Source organism: Drosophila erecta, unplaced genomic scaffold, assembly GCF_003286155.1.
Source record: "Drosophila erecta strain 14021-0224.00,06,07 unplaced genomic scaffold, DereRS2 tig00000021-arrow-pilon, whole genome shotgun sequence".
NCBI classification, from domain to species: domain Eukaryota; kingdom Metazoa; phylum Arthropoda; class Insecta; order Diptera; family Drosophilidae; genus Drosophila; species Drosophila erecta.
Genome location: NW_020825198.1, coordinates 7,120,858 through 7,139,162, shown reverse-complemented (window position 1 = coordinate 7,139,162; position 18,305 = coordinate 7,120,858). Strand labels below are relative to the sequence as shown.

General features: G+C 45.3%; 5 protein-coding genes across 6 annotated transcripts in view; 3 read left to right on the top strand and 2 right to left on the bottom strand.

Moving 5' to 3' along the window:
• Positions 1-38: 38 nt before the first annotated feature.
• The window catches only part of LOC6543713 (neurobeachin-like protein 1), a 31,759-nt gene continuing 13,492 nt past the window's right edge, over positions 39-18,305 (bottom strand). For both annotated transcript variants that reach the window (XM_026977544.1, XM_001971820.3), the window contains 11 exons: positions 7,425-7,568; positions 6,977-7,364; positions 6,749-6,917; positions 6,561-6,685; positions 6,191-6,498; positions 5,854-6,134; positions 5,446-5,797; positions 4,926-5,388; positions 4,746-4,860; positions 1,695-1,872; positions 39-1,594 (listed from right to left, as the gene is read on the bottom strand). In XM_026977544.1, coding sequence (XP_026833345.1) covers positions 1,429-1,594; positions 1,695-1,872; positions 4,746-4,860; positions 4,926-5,388; positions 5,446-5,797; positions 5,854-6,134; positions 6,191-6,498; positions 6,561-6,685; positions 6,749-6,917; positions 6,977-7,364; positions 7,425-7,568 — 2,689 coding nt within the window. In that variant the 3' untranslated portion in view covers positions 39-1,428. The remainder of the gene's footprint in view (positions 1,595-1,694; positions 1,873-4,745; positions 4,861-4,925; positions 5,389-5,445; positions 5,798-5,853; positions 6,135-6,190; positions 6,499-6,560; positions 6,686-6,748; positions 6,918-6,976; positions 7,365-7,424; positions 7,569-18,305) is intronic.
• On the bottom strand, positions 7,736-8,817 carry LOC6543719 (larval cuticle protein A3A). Its single transcript, XM_001971826.3, has 2 exons — positions 8,714-8,817; positions 7,736-8,638 (listed from the first exon to the last, which is right to left on the bottom strand). The coding sequence occupies exons 1-2, from the start codon at positions 8,726-8,728 to the stop codon at positions 7,886-7,888; spliced, it is 768 nt and encodes a 255-aa protein (XP_001971862.1). The 5' UTR covers positions 8,729-8,817; the 3' UTR covers positions 7,736-7,885.
• On the top strand, positions 11,135-12,115 carry LOC6543718 (larval cuticle protein A2B). Its single transcript, XM_001971825.3, has 2 exons — positions 11,135-11,217; positions 11,280-12,115. Exons 1-2 carry the CDS (start codon positions 11,206-11,208, stop codon positions 11,832-11,834), a joined length of 567 nt encoding a protein of 188 aa, XP_001971861.1. The 5' UTR covers positions 11,135-11,205; the 3' UTR covers positions 11,835-12,115.
• Positions 13,770-14,438, top strand: LOC6543717 (larval cuticle protein A2B). Its single transcript, XM_001971824.3, has 2 exons — positions 13,770-13,875; positions 13,969-14,438. Exons 1-2 carry the CDS (start codon positions 13,777-13,779, stop codon positions 14,314-14,316), a joined length of 447 nt encoding a protein of 148 aa, XP_001971860.3. The 5' UTR covers positions 13,770-13,776; the 3' UTR covers positions 14,317-14,438.
• On the top strand, positions 16,328-17,749 carry LOC6543716 (larval cuticle protein A2B). The gene is made up of 2 exons (XM_001971823.3): positions 16,328-16,612; positions 17,016-17,749. Exons 1-2 carry the CDS (start codon positions 16,412-16,414, stop codon positions 17,400-17,402), a joined length of 588 nt encoding a protein of 195 aa, XP_001971859.1. The 5' UTR covers positions 16,328-16,411; the 3' UTR covers positions 17,403-17,749.

Below are 18,305 nucleotides of genomic sequence, written 5' to 3'. Positions count from 1 at the left end.
TACTTAATGGGCAGGTGAATAAAACGAGCAATTACGAGTACATTCACTGTGCTTTTCATCACTTTATTGACAGATCTACAAACTACGAATAGTCACATTATCTACATAAACTCGTACAGTTACGTACATACATACAAGTACATTGAACGGTGAAAACAGTTTTACCATATAATGCGATACGATCCTAACAACAAATAACGAACTCGATCCAGAAGGACCTTTACGTACACAGATGATATACTATATTGCTGGAGTAGATATTGATAGCTTGTTCAGTGGTTGCAGCTGCCCGGGTCTCCAAAACGGGGGCTAATCTCACGTCCCGATTGTGCTAAAGTTCTATACTATATACGTGTATGCGATTACGATTCGTAAAATATATATGTGTTCTCAAGTCACCTTTGATATTGTCGCATGTCTTTGGAAATTCAGATTTCAGAGTCTGCGGGGGATTTTTCACAATCGCCGACGCGTAAGATCAAAGGCAGAAGTTTCGGGGATCGGAATGGTGCTGGGTGGTATGGAAATAGATAGAATCTCTTGCTCTGGCGCACTGGGTATTGTCTGACATGTGGATCTCGATTCTCGGATCTGTGTGGACGGACTGTGGTCGTGCGGTGATAATACTTCAATTGGAAATGGTCTGTTAATGATTGAGTAGCAATACCATGCGATCCGAGTGTGCGTACTTAATGGGACAAAGATCTCTGGTCTCTATTTTTGGTTGTATCTGCAGGCGAAAAGGGGCGCAACGAAAGTGTTTCTCTTGATCAACCGAGCAGCTGGATGCCGTCGATCTCGACGAACGGTTGCCGTTTTTTAAGCGCCTTGCCGCTGTTGCCGGGCGCTTTTTTTCGGTTTCCATTCTTTTTCTTTTTTCGGCCAATTTGAAAGTCGCTCGTGAGTCAGAGAGAAGTAGTGGTAGTTGCCAAGTGCGGCGACAACCAGTTTTCCGTCTCCAATCTCCTCCTGCGTCCCATTTGTCGAGCTATCTCTCCGCACGAATGATTTATGTATTTATTCGGATTTTCATGAGGCGAAGAAGGGGGTGTGCCATTCATCATTTCTGCCGCCCAGGATGGAGGATCGCCTAGCCCACATCTAGCAGACATGTGATGGGGAAATATTGCTTGGTTGGCATAGAAATTCCGCGAATGCAATCGATCTACTTGCTGAATACCTCTAGATACATATGTCAACTTTCTGGGAATTATGAGTTGGTCAAAGGCTTTGCTTTTGGCACGTCACGTAGCACGGGAGACAGACAGAAAATAAATCATGACAAATTACACAAGACACAATAAATAAAACTAGGGTGTGCTAAAAGCAGAATGATGGAAACTAGAGCGACTACAACTTATGCTACGCAGAGGGTAAAATTCGGGAATTCAGTAAGTTTAGCAATGTTCATTCCAGCTCCTGCTGCACCTAAACATTGAGCACGGAATGCTTCTTGTTGCCGCCGGAGGGCAGTTGCACGGCGATCACCGCCAGGCGTCCATCTCGCAGCGGCGCCAGAATGTGGGTGTTGCCCGGAGTGACCACCACCGTCTGGATGGGCACGTGCAGCGGAATGTCGAAGACGGGCTTCAAGCTGGAATGAAAGTTATACGGTCAATGCGGGCAAATAGGTGCTTAAAGTTTCAATGATGACCTCATAATAGCCACATAACCAGAAAATGTGCCATTCTTACCCGTGTAGTCTGCTCATGGTGATGTCGCCGGCATCATCGGCCACCACCAGGTAGTCGGAGGCACTGGCCAACCCCGTCACCCTGCCGGAAACATATTTGGAGCCCAGACTGCAGCCATTGATGCTGTATACGTGCACCGAGTGCGAGGTGTCATCCAGAGCACTAAAGGCAATGTGACCTGCGTATAAGGACACAGAACAGAAATCATAATCGTGGTTTAATCATCTGCATCATTCTGTGATCATATCAGCTCGGGTGCCAGAATGTGGGGCAGGGCGTAGTGGCGTCAATCTACGCAGTGGAAATGCCATTATGCTGTTAGACGAGGTCCGGCCCACTCCGGTCTGCTGATAACCTGACATCGCATAAAGACATTATCACATGGCGACATACTACATCCAAGTCCGAGCAATGCGTAGTTGCTCTTATCTATACAAGTATCCGTGTTATGTGGCGGCTCTTGTATCTCTGTCTATGTATCTGTATCTGTATCTGTATGCCAATGCCACCCAGCGAAACTCGTTCAGAAGGAAGAGCCACTAAATACCCTAGATTGGATCTGAATGAACTTCCTAAAGTGACCCGGCCACGCGCACAGAAATAACTAGTATAAACCGTGTCTGGTTGGTTTAGGCCAATCTTGTAGTTCATTCAAAAAAATTCAGAAAACTCTCACAGAGATATCTGTACAGAAGTATATACGTATATCTTGATCTTTATTGGGGCCTTTGGACGAAATTTACTACAACTATTTCATAAATTTACTGCTGCGTCTTGGAAATTTAAAAATGAATGAATCGCCGGGGCACATGGGTGGCCTGAGGGGGCCTGGTGGAGCACATGGGGGGGATTGGACTGGTTGGTCGTGTGACTCTGTGACGCGCGATTCGTTCGCGGGGCTCGTTCGCCCCTCCGATTTGATTCCATTAACGACGTTGGGTTAATGCCAGAGAACCGAGTGTCGTACGGATCTGGCATATGGATGCGTATGTATGGGTGGGTTCGCTGCGGACTGATAGGCAATTAATGGATGGGATCGGGTCTTCGTTAGCGGCTATGTAATTGATTGGGGCCCGACAAGAACGCAATTAAGTGCCCATCATTGCCCTGGAAAATGAACCGAGACTGACGTTTTTCGATTCGATTTCCATATTTCTGAACCGATCACAGCCGGATGTTGCGAATTTATAATCAGAATTGTGTATTAATTCTCTCGATAAGCGGACGGCTGCAAGTGGCTACATTATATGCATTATAGCCGGCTATATACTCGGCTTACTGGGGGCCGAGAGGAGGAAAGGAGAAGGAAAGAGAAGGGGCCTGGGTAAGGCAGTGGTGTATCAATTTCCAAGAGTCCAAGCTGATTGCCAGAAAATCGAGTGGCTTAGCGAATCTATATGGCTGCATATTTAAAGAACTCGATATGCAAGCTGGCGCCATCGATTGACGTATTTCGTTCTCAGAATGCAAAGCAAACGGAATTCGAGGCTTTCGAGTATTGATTCGCATTATCACAAGACCAATATTGTATAACAAACAAAAATGAAAGTTAAGTGCAGGCAGCCAGTTTATATTAATTTTCAGAGCGTTGAATTGCGAGTAATGGCATTACACGTTTACTTTGATATTTAAAAACGTGTTTTGCTCGTTTTTAAACACGCGTTCTAATGTAATCCCATATTATATTAACCCAAAAAGCAGGGATTTAACTTTTAGGAATTAATATACAAATAAGAAAACGTACTAAAATTTAACGGAAATATTTAGCCTTTTGATTCGAATGACCCTGTACAAACTCGTGCTAAGCGAAATGTGATTTGTGAAATCGTTTCCGAAAATCATCGCCATTATAGAGCAATAATCATAAGTATGTTAATTACGGCCAATGAATCATTGTCGTAATATAGTCGAAAGTATACTGATTTATGATATTTCTTTATCGGGCACGTACATATAGTGATAGTGATAGTTTTTTGTGCAAAATCAAAAAACCCAGATTTTTATTATTTTTATTTCATGGCTATAACACCTTGACAGTGTTGCCACGAGGGAAGATGGGGAATTCCGAGGCATACATTTTCAGCTTGCCAACAAGAGGGACAAAATCTTAACCTTGCTGGGGTCTGTATACTTTACGATCTCGCTGGGTTAGACACGCTTTTATTTGGATTAAGCCCTGTCGCCTCAAATGCAACGCGCGATAAGATAGAGCGAGCAGTGCATGGGACAAAGTCGGACGATTTCCAACATCATTATGATATGGCCAGTCGGAGGAGGGAGCAGCGAGGCGAGGCACATGGCCACACAATCACGTGATTCTCGTCGCCGCACTTATGTGGCAATTGGCGATAGGAGGGCTGATTAAATTGTTTGATTGCCCTCTTCAAACATAATGGGAATGCTACGCAGTAGCACGTGAGGTATCCACCGCCTCATCGGAAGATTACGGACACCACGAGTGGACAGGAAAGAGGGCTGATTGACTGAGATTGTGGGTTCCAGGTGGTCAAATGTGGGCACAGAAAGCCAGCCATCTTATGAGTCAACCGACCAAGCTCCAATTCACTGCGTTTATCAATTAGAAGTTAGCCCATGTCAATTCTCTTATCAGTATTTCTTTACTGAGTCAATAGAGTTTTGTTCAGAGGAATCGAATAGTTATAATTGATTAAAATATTTCGCAGAAAGAGCTCTGCTGTATGAAGTTAGGAATTTATTTAGTAAATCACCATTGGCGGTTGTTCTATATAAATACATATTGGAAGGAATTAAACTTTGGGCTGAGGCAAGAACTGGTAGTATCTCAAGTATCAATTCAGTTGATAAAGCTGAAGAGCGGCATGAATTGGTGAAGTAATTTTTTGTGAACGCCCAATTGTTACTACATAGTCCAATAAATAAATGGAACTACAATACATAAATTGTGGTGCATACTTTTGGGCCAAATCAATAAATCAACGACTCTCAAACTGTAGGATTTGTTTTATGTTGCACGATAATAAAGACTACTTATTCTATATTCTATTCCAGAAGGAAAAATTATCAACTTACCATGATAGGAAAGGGTTACGAAAGAGATTTGTACACAGGACTCAGTGCATCCTATGGGCTTAAGTGTTCTAACAAATTGACCTTCCTGAAGCGTATAAACGTTAACTGTTCCATCCTGAAAAGCAAAAAAAATAGGTAGTAGTTTCATAAGGATTCCTAGAGTTGGCTATTAGTCCTTACCAGGGATCCAGAGACCACCAGATCCAGTTCCGTGTAGATGGCTACACTGGAAATGGCATCGTCGTGACCATAGAGCACCGTCAAGGGCTTGGGTGAATAGCTATTCTGGGTATTCAGCTGGGTGATGGCCTGTAGGTGCGACTGACCCGTCAGCGCATGAACTGGAATGTTGTTAGTGGATCCGCCACCCTGCTGATTTGTTTGGATGCTCCACACAATACTGGTGCAATCGCGGGAACCGGTAACCAAGTACGAGCCACAATTGTCCAGTGCTATGCAGGTGATGATGTCCAGGTGGCGGGTCACCGAAGCCACCGCCTTGCCCTTGTTCAGATTATACACCCTTAAGGAGTTATCCCAGATTCCACCGGCATAGAGCAGCTTGCCATCCGTGCTCACTGCAAAGAGCTGTGAATGCGGTTGCTGTGACGAGTGGAAGGGTCCAAAGATCCGCTTGCGGTTCCTTCAAAAAAAGGTACATTAATATGACTGAATTGCAAAATATTAAACATTCGCCTACTTTAGATTAGCCGTTGTGGCATCGATTTCCAGCAGGAATCCCTGATCCTTATCAAAGGATAGCCAGGAATTACAGCCCAGTATGGTGGACTTGGAAATGCTGACTAGAACATCGGGACTCAGCTGCAGGAAGGATCTCGGAGGACTTCGCGGTGGACTTAGGTACACAATGGGGTCCTTGGGCGTTGACAGCTCGCAGTAGTACTGCACCACCTTGTCCAGAAACTGTGTGAGATCCGGCCTTCGGAGCTCAGCACGTAAGAGCTTGATAGCTGTCTCATCCTGGGTAAGGCGTCGTGGATGTGGCTCCCGCAGCAGCTGAGATGGCACTTGGCCAAAGTTATTAATCATTCCTAAGAAGATGAATAGGTATGAATAAATGTATTATAAAAGTCTTCATTGCATCCACCTTCAACCGCCTCCCGTTCTACAGGGTTGGTGATTTTGTCCAAATCCACAGCGCCTTCATAGGAGCAGTAGTAGAAAACGTTAAGAGCCTCCGCTGCCTTGGGTCCCTTCTGCTTGTACCCAAAGATCAGGTCAATCCAGTGGTGCAGGTGCTGGCTAACATACTCCGATTCCAAAGCCCGTCGGTGTATAGCGATGAACTCCTCCGGTGTGGTGGCCCAAGCTGGCAGTATGACATCGTCCACCTTTTCTTTGGTTATTTGTAAGTGGCCCAAGTCAAATCTGCACATAGAATACAATTAGGCCTACTGAGTTAAAGGTATAACCGTATGCATTACTTATTCATGTTCTTGAGGAACTCAGGGAAGTAAAAGAACTCGGGGATCAGCTCCTTCACGTCATTCGGATTGTCCATTAGCAGCTTCCACGTCTGAGGTATCGAGTGGAACTGCCGATCGGCCACATCGAAACGACCGCTCTGCAGTTCAATGTGCAGCGAGGTAAACGGTTCCACGCGAAGCAAATAGTGGAGCACGCCGGCCGAGTTGGAGTAGTGGGTTCCATAGTGGAACTTGGGTATGGCACCAGACGGATCCTCGAATGAGTCATATTTACCGCGTACTTCGGCCTCGTTTTTCGGGTTTATCTGTGGGCGCAAGGAGTTTATCGTGTAAGTGATCATCTCATTTCAAGGTCAGTAATACTTACGCATCCAATGGGTTTGGAAAGGTCACGGAATGATTTTGGATCGGTTAGATCCAGCACGTCACTGGTGTAATCAGCAAGGATCCAGGGGAAGACGGGGTATTGGCTTAGATCATTGTAGGATCGGCCTGGTAGTGTGAAATACGTTAGTTTGATAAATTAAAAGTAATAATTAGGTGTTATTTGCTTACCTGCGATAGTGTTCAGGTACATCAAGTATTCAAAGTTGGAAATCTCGCGGTTGATCCATCTTTGGGTGAGTCCTGAGGCCCTCAGCAGCTCAGCCGGCGATCTTCCCGAGCCGTAGAGGATGTTTGGAAGCGGTAGACCCACGATTTTCGTGAAAACTTTATTTCGAGTCTTAAATGAAACAACCAAATTTGTAATCTATACCAAATTTGTTTTACGAAAAAACTCACCTTTGTTGTAAAGTTGAGGAAGTAGCTGGTCTGATCCACCAGGAAGATTTCCAGAGCACTCCTGCGCAAATTGTACTTTCGCAGATGAACCTCACGTATCTTGTTGGTGGAGAACCTGAAGTCGTATTTGGAACCATCCTCCGTTGGCGGACTCAAGTCCACAAAGGTGAACACACTCTGGTTAACCTCTATGCGTCCCTTCACCTTGGTCATCAGGGTGATCAGCTCACAGTCCTGTGACATGACTAGCTTCTCCAGCGCCACATCCTGTTGCGCTTGCGTGTCGATCAGTTGACGCAGTTCCTCCTCCAGTTGGGAACTTTCGTCGTCGGCCAGGAAATCGCGCACCACGGCATTCTTGATGGTGGAGTCAAATTCCGAGATTTCCCTGAGATCAAGATTATTGAAAATAAGATTAGGAAATCTACTTGGGACTTATTGGTCTTACTTGGTGTCGTAGGCACTGGTCGCATTGTCGCGCAGATTGGCGGCATTTTCATGTTTGTTTGGATATAATTGGGGCTCCAATTTTAGACGCATCCGCGCCACGTTCTCATGGGGCGATAGCTTCCAGAACTCCTCATCCACTTCCCTAAAAAGAACACACAATTTTAGGTGAAATCCTTAAACTATAAAGTATAAAGATACCCATAAATATTAGTTCTAAAATACTAATATAATTATAATAAGCCTCTATAGGATATGGCCTTATTTTGTTATGCGTAATCCAGGATGTGTTTTTGAACAAAAAATGCAATCATTTGTTTTCAGAATTTCTTTAATTTTGGGTTTTTGCGATGAAAGTTATTTAATAGCTCGACAATGATTAATCGAATATGTACAGATGAAAGTCCTTTGTCGAATTGCGGTCAATCCTTCCTTTACGACTCCTACTCCTCCTCCTTTTCCTTAGGCGACGATGGGAGCGGCCAGGGTCTTGGCGAAGACTGGAGCGGGGGCAGCAGCCACCACTGGAGCCACAGGAGCAGCCACGGTCTTGGCCAGAACTGGAGCCACTGGGGCCAGAGCAACGGGCACATCCTTCTGCACCACCGCGTTGAATCCGTTGATGGAGTCGGCGTAGTAGCTGACAATGCGACGGGAACCATCGGGCTCGATCAGAGAGTAGGATCCGCGAACGACATCACCATCACGAGTCTCCTCCTGAGTCTTGGAGTCACCAGTCAGCGTATCCTGGACATCGTAGGCGAACTTGTACTGCGGGTGGGCATCCACGATCTCGGTGGCGATGGGAGCAGCAACTGGAGCAGCCACGGGCGCGGCAACTGGAGCAGCCAGAGGAGCAGCAACTGGAGCAAGTGGGGCAGCAAGAGGAGCGGCGACTGGGGCAGCCAGGCGAGCAGCAACTGGGGCAACTGGAGCAGCGATGGGAGCGGCGAAGGGAGCGGCGAATGGAGCGGCAGCGTAGGTCTTGGACACCAGAGGAGCAGGTCCCGCCAACAGAGGGGCGTTGTATCCCAAAGGAGCCGCGTAGCCCAGAGGGGCGGAGTACGCCGCAGGTGCGAAGTAGGGAGCAGCTCCCAGAGGGGCGGAGTAGGCCAGACGAGCACCCAGAGGAGCACCCAGAGGGGCGGCGGCCAGAGGAGCGCCAACCAGACCAGCCTGAGCCGAGAGGGCCATCGAGGAGAGGACTGCAACAACCTGTGAGGAAGATCCATGGAGTCCAGGTTAGTCTCCTGGCCTGAAGGTGTCACCGAAGCCATCACCATCACTTACCGTCAGAGGATTCATTGTAAGGCTTGGGTGGGGTTTAGTGCGATTGTCACCGTCGGTTATCGAAAATGAACTGACATACCTTTGACAAAAAAACCACGACTTTTATACCCAGATGCGTTCGCGAAATTTGCATGCGGTGCTCCGTGGAGGGAACTGCGTACCAATTGCGTATGGTAGCCCATTGTCCAAGCTCCTTGCCCCCCGCATCATCACCACCATCGCTTTTTGGGGTCTCTTCCTACCCAGCATTTGGCTACGTCTGCGTCTCGCATTTTGATCCAAATTCGCAGCACGTACTCCAATTTTCTGTCGTCTTGCGGTGGCTACACCAAGTTTTCATTTTTATTTGCCACTGTTTTTGCCTTGTGCGGATCGAAAGTGAATGCGATTTGATTATATTTCGGAGCAGTAGTTTTCGGTAATTGCCATGCAGGTTCCATCCAATGGCAGTGCTTTTAATTTTCCTTCACACTCAAAGCGCGAAACTTACAATTAAAATAGCATAATGATGGCGGGTTGACAAGGGTTCAAACTCAGAAATATAATATTAATATATCTTTGACAGAAAAAGGTATCTTAAGATTGTAATGATCCTGAATTTGATGTTTTACTTGGGTTGGTTGTGTCCAATAAATTGGAAAGTTTCTTACACACTTTATTGGGTATCAATTACTTATGCTAATGAGCTACATCTTGTACATAATAAGGTTTTTACCAGGGGTTCGGTTTCACTCAACGAGGTGAAACTGGGTCAATGTGGCCCAGTACTATCGATTAGACTGCTATGTAATTCCCATATATTTATATTGAGAGAAGTCTTAAAAAAGTTCAACATTTGGTATATAAAATATTTTGTTACATTGAAATAAATACGGTTTAAGTTTACCTCCTATAGATTTTTAGATAACACTCCTTGTGATATCTTAATTTTTATGTGTTTTCCCAACAAATATTTAACAAGAAGCACCAGTCTTTTGGAATTTGCCTAACTCATTGGTTGATCAAAGATTCCCCATCGATTTCGTGCTGTAACTGGTGGCTGGTTTTGAGTTCGTGACTCTTTTCCAAAATGCAACCAACGACCTTGCGACTCGTTGGCTGCGGATTCACCTCGGAGAGTCGCTGAGAGACCCAAAAGTTGGCACCAGATGGCGGGATTACTCGTCGGGTTGGGGGAGCTGACTAACGGTTGTCGGCGTAGATTGTCGCCACCGGAAACCAGCATGGATATACAGTCGTCCAATTTGGCCAAAGCGAATGGAATGCTCCACTGCCATTTAAGCAGTTCCTTGCCCAATCGCTTGACTCAGCTCTGAGATGCGAATTAATTAAAAGTGGATGAAATACTAGCCGCTGCCACTTAGCTGCCAATTGTGAGCAAGGTCGCCGCGGTTAGAGCTTCCAAATGCCGGCTAAATGCCTTTTGGCCCGATCGAGGCAATTATGGTGGCTAAGTGACCGGCTCAGCAATGTGGGCGCTGGTTCAGCTGGCCAGGTGGAAATCGGATCGGCGAGGGGCTTATGCGTGTGCGAGTGCGTAATTGCGCCTGTGATCCGCCCATTCCCTCCACCAAGTCGCCGAAACTTGCCATTTTCGTTTTCTAATTAAACGAGTGGCAGCAAACGATTGATCTTGTTTTGATACCCTGCAAGTGGGCACTTTGGACTTGGATGTTACTTTGCAGATTATCGTTAGTCACGTAAGCATCGCGGGTGAGTAATAATCGGCATAACTAAACAGAAGGCATTCAATTTACTTATTCAATTATGTTTACACATCCAATTGTAATGTAAATAAAATTAAAGAAGATACTATTAAAAAATAAAACATACCAGCTTAAGAAATATTATACATAATTTAAGAATAAATTATGTCAACAACAAAATCTTAATCAAGAAACTATGTTAGTTCGTATAACCCTATGATATAAAGGGATTTTCTTGAAAGGGTACCAAAAATAACCAGTAAACACTGCCACAATATGAGGCACTTATTACATCAGACAAATTTCGGCTGGAGAACCTGAGAATGTGCCGAAAAACGGCGAAAAAATGAAACCAGATCGGCCAACGAGTCAGCGGAAAACGAGTCTGGTGTTGGTGGTAGCTGGATAGCTGGGTATCTTGGAGCAGCGCTCTTGAACGGACCCAAATGGACTTTGGTGAGTGGTGTGCCTCGCCAGCGGCAGCAGCTATTCCATTGAGAAAAGCCAGCACCAATGATGAAATCCGCACCAGAAACACGAAATCCGCCATCAGCTATGAGGTCTGGGGTGCAAGATCGAGATCGAGATCGAGATCGGGCAGCCACCAAATGAGACGCAATTGTCACTCTGCCCATTAGATTGTCCAGTTTTTTTTCCGCTGGCAGCTGCCGCCAGTTTCGAATATAAAACTGAAGACCAGGCGGAAAATGCATCTCACATTTGAGCTGAGTTCTCGCAGTGCAGACACATCCAAACCAGAGCTCCCTCATTCACACATCCTTCGCCATGATTGCCCAGGTGAGTTGGCCAAAGGATTGCCGCCTTTAGTTGGCTCTACTGATCATGGAATTCCTCGCCAGACTCTGTTCGTTTTGGCACTGATCCTGTCCGCTGTGGTGGCCATTCCCATTGATCCCTATGGACTGTCGGCTCCTGGACTCACCTATGCGGCTCCTAAGCTGCTAGCTGCACCAGCCATTTCCTATGCCGCTCCCAAGCTCCTGGCTGCTCCTGCCATCTCGTATGCCGCTCCTGCCATCTCTTATGCTCCTAAGGTCCTGGCCGCCCCCGTTGCCGTGGCCAAAGTGGCTGTTGCCGAGCCCTACGATCCCAATCCGCAGTACAGCTTCTCGTACGGAGTAACCGATCATCACACCGGCGACTCCAAGCAGCAGGAGGAGACCCTGGTCAACGGAGTCGTTCACGGCAGCTACTCCCTGGCCGAACCCGATGGCACCATTCGCAAGGTCACCTACACCGCCGACAAGATCAACGGATTCAATGCCGTCGTGGAGAAGAAGGGCGTGGCCGCGGTGGCCATTGCCAAGCCAGCTCTGGCCGTCGCCGCCGTTCCCGCCATCACCAAGATTGGATACGCCTCGGCGCCTGGTCTGAGTCTGGGTGGATACCATTAGGCGATGAGCCAGCGGACCGAGCGATGACAAACTCCATGGCCTAGTTGTAGGACCGTTGTTAAATAGTTCTAATGCATTTACCCACTTTTCTGTCAGTCAAAACCCGAAACACAAGGACGTGCGTGCTGTTGCCACCCCGCTGTTGACCCACATTCCCAATTTCCGATCGAAGGATCGCCAACATAGACTACGTTTACGGATACCGTTCTGGGGATCTGGGGAACGGCTATTCGCCACTTAGTGAATTAGTAACTGCATCTACTGAATAAAAGTTTCGGTACAAAAAAAGATTGAATGTTGTTCTTAGATTTCGATGCAAAAGATTGATTTTAGCTCACCTTATTTGGTATAATCATAGAATTCCAGAAACCTTTTTATACCCCTTATACATCAGAAAAATTACGAAAAAAATTAAAAAATGTCCCAAGGCTGAAGTTCTAAACTCCAAATATTTCTGGTGTAATTCTCGAAATATCTGCATTCAAATTTAACACCTTTTTTTTTTAATTTTTTGTATTTTTTTTGATGTTATGATGACGAGAAATGCAACAAACTTAAAAAATGTCCCAAGGCTGAATTTCTGAACTCCATAACTCAACTTATCTTAATCGGATTTTGAAGTGGAATACCTCTAAATGTTTCTGACGCAATTCTCTAAATATCTGCATTCAACTTTAGAAATTTTTTTTTTTTTTAATTTTTTGTAATTTTTTTGTAATTTTTTTGATGTTTGATGATGAGAAATTCAACAAACTTAAAAAATGCCCAAGGCTGAATTTCTAAACCCCATAACTCAACTTATCTTAATCGGATTTTGAAGTGGAATACCTCTAAATGTTTCTGACGCAATTCTCTAAATATCTGCATTCAAATTTAAAATTTTTTTTTTTTTTTAATTTTTTGTAATTTTTTTGATGTTATGATGATGAGAAATGCAACAAACTTAAAAAATGTCCCAAGGCGGAATTTCTGAACTCCATAACTCAACTTATCCTTATCGGATTTTGAAGTGGAATACCTCTAAATGTTTCTGACGCAATTCTCTAAATATCTGCATTCAAATTTAAAAAGTTTTTTTTTTTTTAATTTTTTGTATTTTTTTTGATGTTATGATGATGAGAAATGCAACAAACTTAAAAAATGTCCCAAGGCTGAATTTCTAAGCTCCATAACTCAACTTATCTTAATCGGATTTTGAAGTGGAATACCTCTAAATGTTTCTGACGCAATTCTCTAAATATCTGCATTCAAATTTAGAAATTTATTTTTTTTTTAATTTTTTGTAATTTTTTTGATGTTATGATGATGAGAAATTCAACAAACTTAAAAAATGCCCAAGGCTGAATTTCTAAACTCCATAACTCAACTTATCTTAATCGGATTTTGAAGTGGAATACCTCTAAATGTTGCCACGCCCACAAACCGCCCAAAACTGTCACTCCCACACTTTTAAAAAATTTTTAATTTTTTGTATATTTTTCCCCAATTGCTACCGTGTATCAAATTTTGAAATTTCTCGTTTGCACTTCCACTAGCTGAGTAACGATTATCAGATAGTCGGGGAACTCGACTATAGCATTCTATCTTGTTTAACTTACATTTATATATCAAAAGATGAATGCTAGGAATGCTCTAGATTCCCCTGCGTAGATGCACATTGGGGTAGGTCCCGAGTTTCGCGTTAAGGCCCCCGATTTAAATTCTGATCACGTAGTGCCAACTATATTTACGGTTATCACAATTCATATTGGAGGCGCTTTGGTGGAGGGGAGAATTGTGCAAGCTGGGCTATTTGCTGGCACGTCCATTGGGGAAACCTTTTGCAGGTGGACCAGGCACAAAAACGGGCCATTACGTCAGCAAATGGAATCGCTTTTGGCAGCGGTTGCCACACGGCGCATGCTATCGCGGAAATGTGGAGGCCCTTTATAACCCCGATCCAATGGCAACCCAAGACAGTTCCGACAGCATTGTCAAGCACAAAGCACCATTGAATACTATCCACTATCCACCAGCAAATCTAGTCATGGCCCTGATCAAGGTGAGTTAGGGGAGTCCTGGTAAAGGCCATCACTTGGATCGAAGGATCTTCACAAGTGTGTTTCTTGTTCATATACCAACCGATGCACCCTAGATCACCCTTATCTGCTGCGCCCTGATCGCCGCTATCGAGTGCGCCCTGCTCCCAGCCGCTGTTCCAGTGGGAGTGCCTCTCAACACGGAGGTGGATCCGCATCCGCAGTACGCCTTCGCCTACAATGTACAGGATGCCCTCACCGGCGACAGCAAGAGCCAGCAGGAGGTGCGGGATGGAGATGTGGTCAAGGGCTCCTACTCGGTGGTGGATGCCGATGGTTCCCTGCGCACCGTCTTCTACACCGCCGATCCCATCAACGGTTTCAATGCGGTGGTGCAGCGAGGACCCGTTCCGGTGGCTGCTCGCCCTTTGGTGGCTCCGGTGGCTGCTCCACTCTTGGGCTAACTGCCCAATCTTCTACAGCTTTGAACACTGCTTGTAACCTAGCTTTTACATAACTTATTGTCTGCTCCTTAGTCCGTTGTAAAGTCAGTAATGGTTAAATAATAAATTCAATAAGCCAAAGATATGGACGTCATCTTTGATTCATAGTCACGGAAAAACTGTAAGTATCTGCTTCTCAAGCCGTTGGATAAGTAAAATTAATCAAAAGTACACTAAATTCCGAAACGAGTTTACATTTACGCCTATACACTTTATTAATTAGTCAGTCGATCAGACAAGCTCAAGGCCCAAAAAGTATACTTGCTTAGTTAATGATAATGAACTAAATTAAAAAAATACTGCAAATAACAAGATATTGAGTGGACATTTTTTCAAGATCAAAATTTGCGTGTCATTAAGATGCAAATAGTGTCATTTTGAACTTGAATCTGCGCAGTGTGTTACCTTTTAAATTACATCATAATGGTGGGGGGTCAAGAAATGGAAATGGTTATGTGTTTAATGGAACTAATTACTTGGTGAACATTTTCGTGACTCCATGCCATGATGGCATGTAAAAATTGTTTTGTAATTTTAAATGTAACAAAATGTAACCAGGAAAAGCCCACTTTCCCGAAGAAATCTGACCCATACCGCAGGCCATTTTCCACTTACATAAGACAGCAATCTTAGATGGATATCTCCCATGCAGCTGTCCCACGCCCAAAGAACTCTCCACTCCAAATGAATACATTCACTCGCTGGCCCAACACGCACTCAAATTATTCAATAGCTTAATTGAAAGTAAAAATCGGCACGAGATGCAATTTTTGGATTACGCAAACCCCAACCCGAGCATGTCCATAGATGTTGCTGCCGGCGCCGACCGCAACTGCAGCAGTTACTGCAACTGCAGCAGCAACTGCAGCAGCGAGAGCAACGCCTAACAAGCGGCGGTACGCGTTGAAAATTAGTGATAATGGCCAAAATTGTCCCAATGGCAACAGCGCGGCGAAACAGAACAAAATCAGTACACTCGGAAAAATAGTGCATGACATTCGAAAAACTAAATGAGCGAATTGAATGTTCTTCAGTGTTTATCCATTAGTTAGAACAGTATATCTAAGATTCAATTTCTTCAGTGTTTATCCATTAGTTAGAACAGTATATATAAGATTCAATATGTTATCTGTATACATAACTTGAAATCTTTTGAAACATATTTGTTCCTCCTATCATATGCAATATTCAACACATTTAATAGAAATTTGAAAATCACCTCGCTTTATTGTCATTTTCAGTTGACCATTGCATTTTGAAATACGCATTAGAACTTTTTCGCTTTTCCTCAGTGTACCAAATGCGTCTGGCGTAGATTTTTCGGGTGGGCGCGGCTTAGAGCAGCCAGCCAGTTTCGAAGGCTGTGCCCCAAACACACCTTTCAACAATCGACTGCTGGGTGCGTGTGCAGCTTCGCCCCAATCTGGTGGCCATAAAGTCGAGACATGGGGACATGGAGACATAGGAGGCACTGGTGCTCATGCGGCCACCACACACCTGATCCGTCCGGCCACCCGGCTTAGGCCCAAATAATTCGCTTTCGAATTGAACTTTTTTGTCACGACAACAACGACGGCGATTCAGCCGGCGTGGGACCAGTTTGCTTTGGTCCGGCACAGTCCTCCCAGACTCCCAGACATGCGTGAACCGCAGAGCACCCTCCTCCAGCTGCTCCTCCAGCTCGGCCGGCCGTTCCTCCACCTCCTCCGTACAGCCCCTTCTGATTGCCATGGGCAGCGAAAAATGAATTATTTTATATTTGTCGCGATCGATGCGAGTATTTCGCATGGGCACAGGCCGCCACAGACTCCACACGCATGCGCACTTTTTAGTTGTTTATTATTTTGTGTCTTGCTGCGCTTTTTGCATAAATATCTGGTGGCAGGCGGCGGCGGAGGCTGTGGCGGATTTTTTGGGCCCGCGTCTATGGGAGGCCTATAAAAAGCAATTGTCGTGCCGCCACAGAACCGCAGATCGAGTTCATTTGTCAGTCGAGCAGCAGTAGACCTCCAGTTCTCCACTACTCCATCGCATAACTCCAAGCAATCCGTCCAGAATGGCACAGAAACTGATCCTCGTCCTGAGCGCCCTGATGGCGGTGTCCTCCGCCGTGGTGGTTCCTGGTCCCGGCCTGGCACTGCCCGGCTATCCATCGTACCCGGCGCTGGCCAAGGTGGCTGCTCCTCTGGTGGCCAAGGTGGCGGGTCCGGAGCCCTACGATCCCAATCCCCAGTACACCTTCAGCTACGATGTTCATGTGAGTCAGCTTCATCAGAAGTATAGCCCATTAGACACCTCATAAAAAGCAATGGCAATTCCGAAATCTGCATCTGAATTTTATTGCTTATTGAGCAACCGGTATGCAAATTTTGATTTTGCGAGACATTTTTATGAAGTGTTTATGGAAGCTTAGAACTATTAAATCGCAACACATTGGTTGAGCCAGTTGGAATTTGCAACACTAAAGTTGCAGGTTGCAACAGGCATTTGCCTTCTTGGTTAATCCTGATCTTTCATAAAACATTCATAGTTACGCAATGAACTTACAATGTTCTATGTACAGTCGGGAATTCCTGGTAATCCTTAGAGATTTAATTGAGTGCCTTGGAAGGACCTATCACCACCCTTTGCTAACCCAACATTTTTTTTCTGCCTGCCAGGATGGCTCCACTGGGGACGTGAAGAGCCAGCAGGAGACCCGCAGCGGAGATGTGGTGCAGGGCGCCTATTCCCTGATTGAGGCCGATGGAACCCGCCGCATTGTGGAGTACACCGCCGATCCCGTGCACGGATTCAACGCAGTGGTGCGCCGCGAGGGAGCCGTGGTGAAGGCGGTGGCTCCGGTGGCCAAGGTTCTGGCCCCGGCTCCGCTGCTCCATGCCGCTCCTCTGGTGGCCAAGGTGCCCGCCTATGGCCCGGCTCTGGCGCCCGCTTACCCAGCTCTGGCCCACGGATACGGACCCGCTTTGGCCCCCGCCTACGGACCTGCTCTGCCCAAGCTGGCCCTGCCCGCTCTGCCCGCCCTCTCGCCCCTGGGCTACCACTAAGTCAGATGGATGGATATGATCCCCTCGAATATTGCCGACCTCTTGCGCAACCGTATAATGGACACATCGCGACCAACTTCTCCTGCCACGTGGCCTCCAGTTAATAGGAGCTCATGGGCTGATCATAGTCGATAGTAGTTGTAGTATTAGTGGAAATGAAAGCGATTTATCGAAATATGTACATACGAATTCACGGACAGCGGATTCCGATCGCCCAGCTCTTGGGTTCCGGATCCGGTGTCCCCTCATCTACACTCACACATTCTCGAGACCTTTCATTTATGTTTCTTGTCTTCTTAATCTTAAGGCTGTTTGACCGCGATAAAACTCTAAAATCCCCAACTCACAATCCCCGTTTCAATTCTTATTTAATCCGAGCCTGTGCACTCGAGTAGAACTCGCAGAATGAGAAACGAGATTGCAATAAACGAACCGACGCTATGCAAATGGAAGTTTAATGGAGTTTTCTTCTACGAGGTGGAAAACTGGGACGAAGATACAAGATTCACTCTTATTCTAGAGCTTCAAAATTAAAACTGAGTTCTGTTAAAAGCAATTGCTCGAATATTATATAGAAATATACAAACACTATTGAAGAACGGTGGGATGAAAAGAAAACTAATATAATTTTTAGGAAAATACTCTTGGACATGTGTGATTTTCAAATAAATCGGTCATGTGGTAAAGAAAGGGTTTTCTTTCCCTATGAACTAAAGAGTTAATTTTTAAAAATATTATTTAGCTAATAGGCAAAAACTTGCTTGTAGAAGGCTTACGCTTAATAAAAAGTCATAGCAACAGCCATTAAATACGATATTAATTACCAAGATTGCGTTTAATTCCAAATCATTGAACCAAAGTGCCTTTATTAGAACCAAAGTGCCATTATTAGAACCAAAGTGC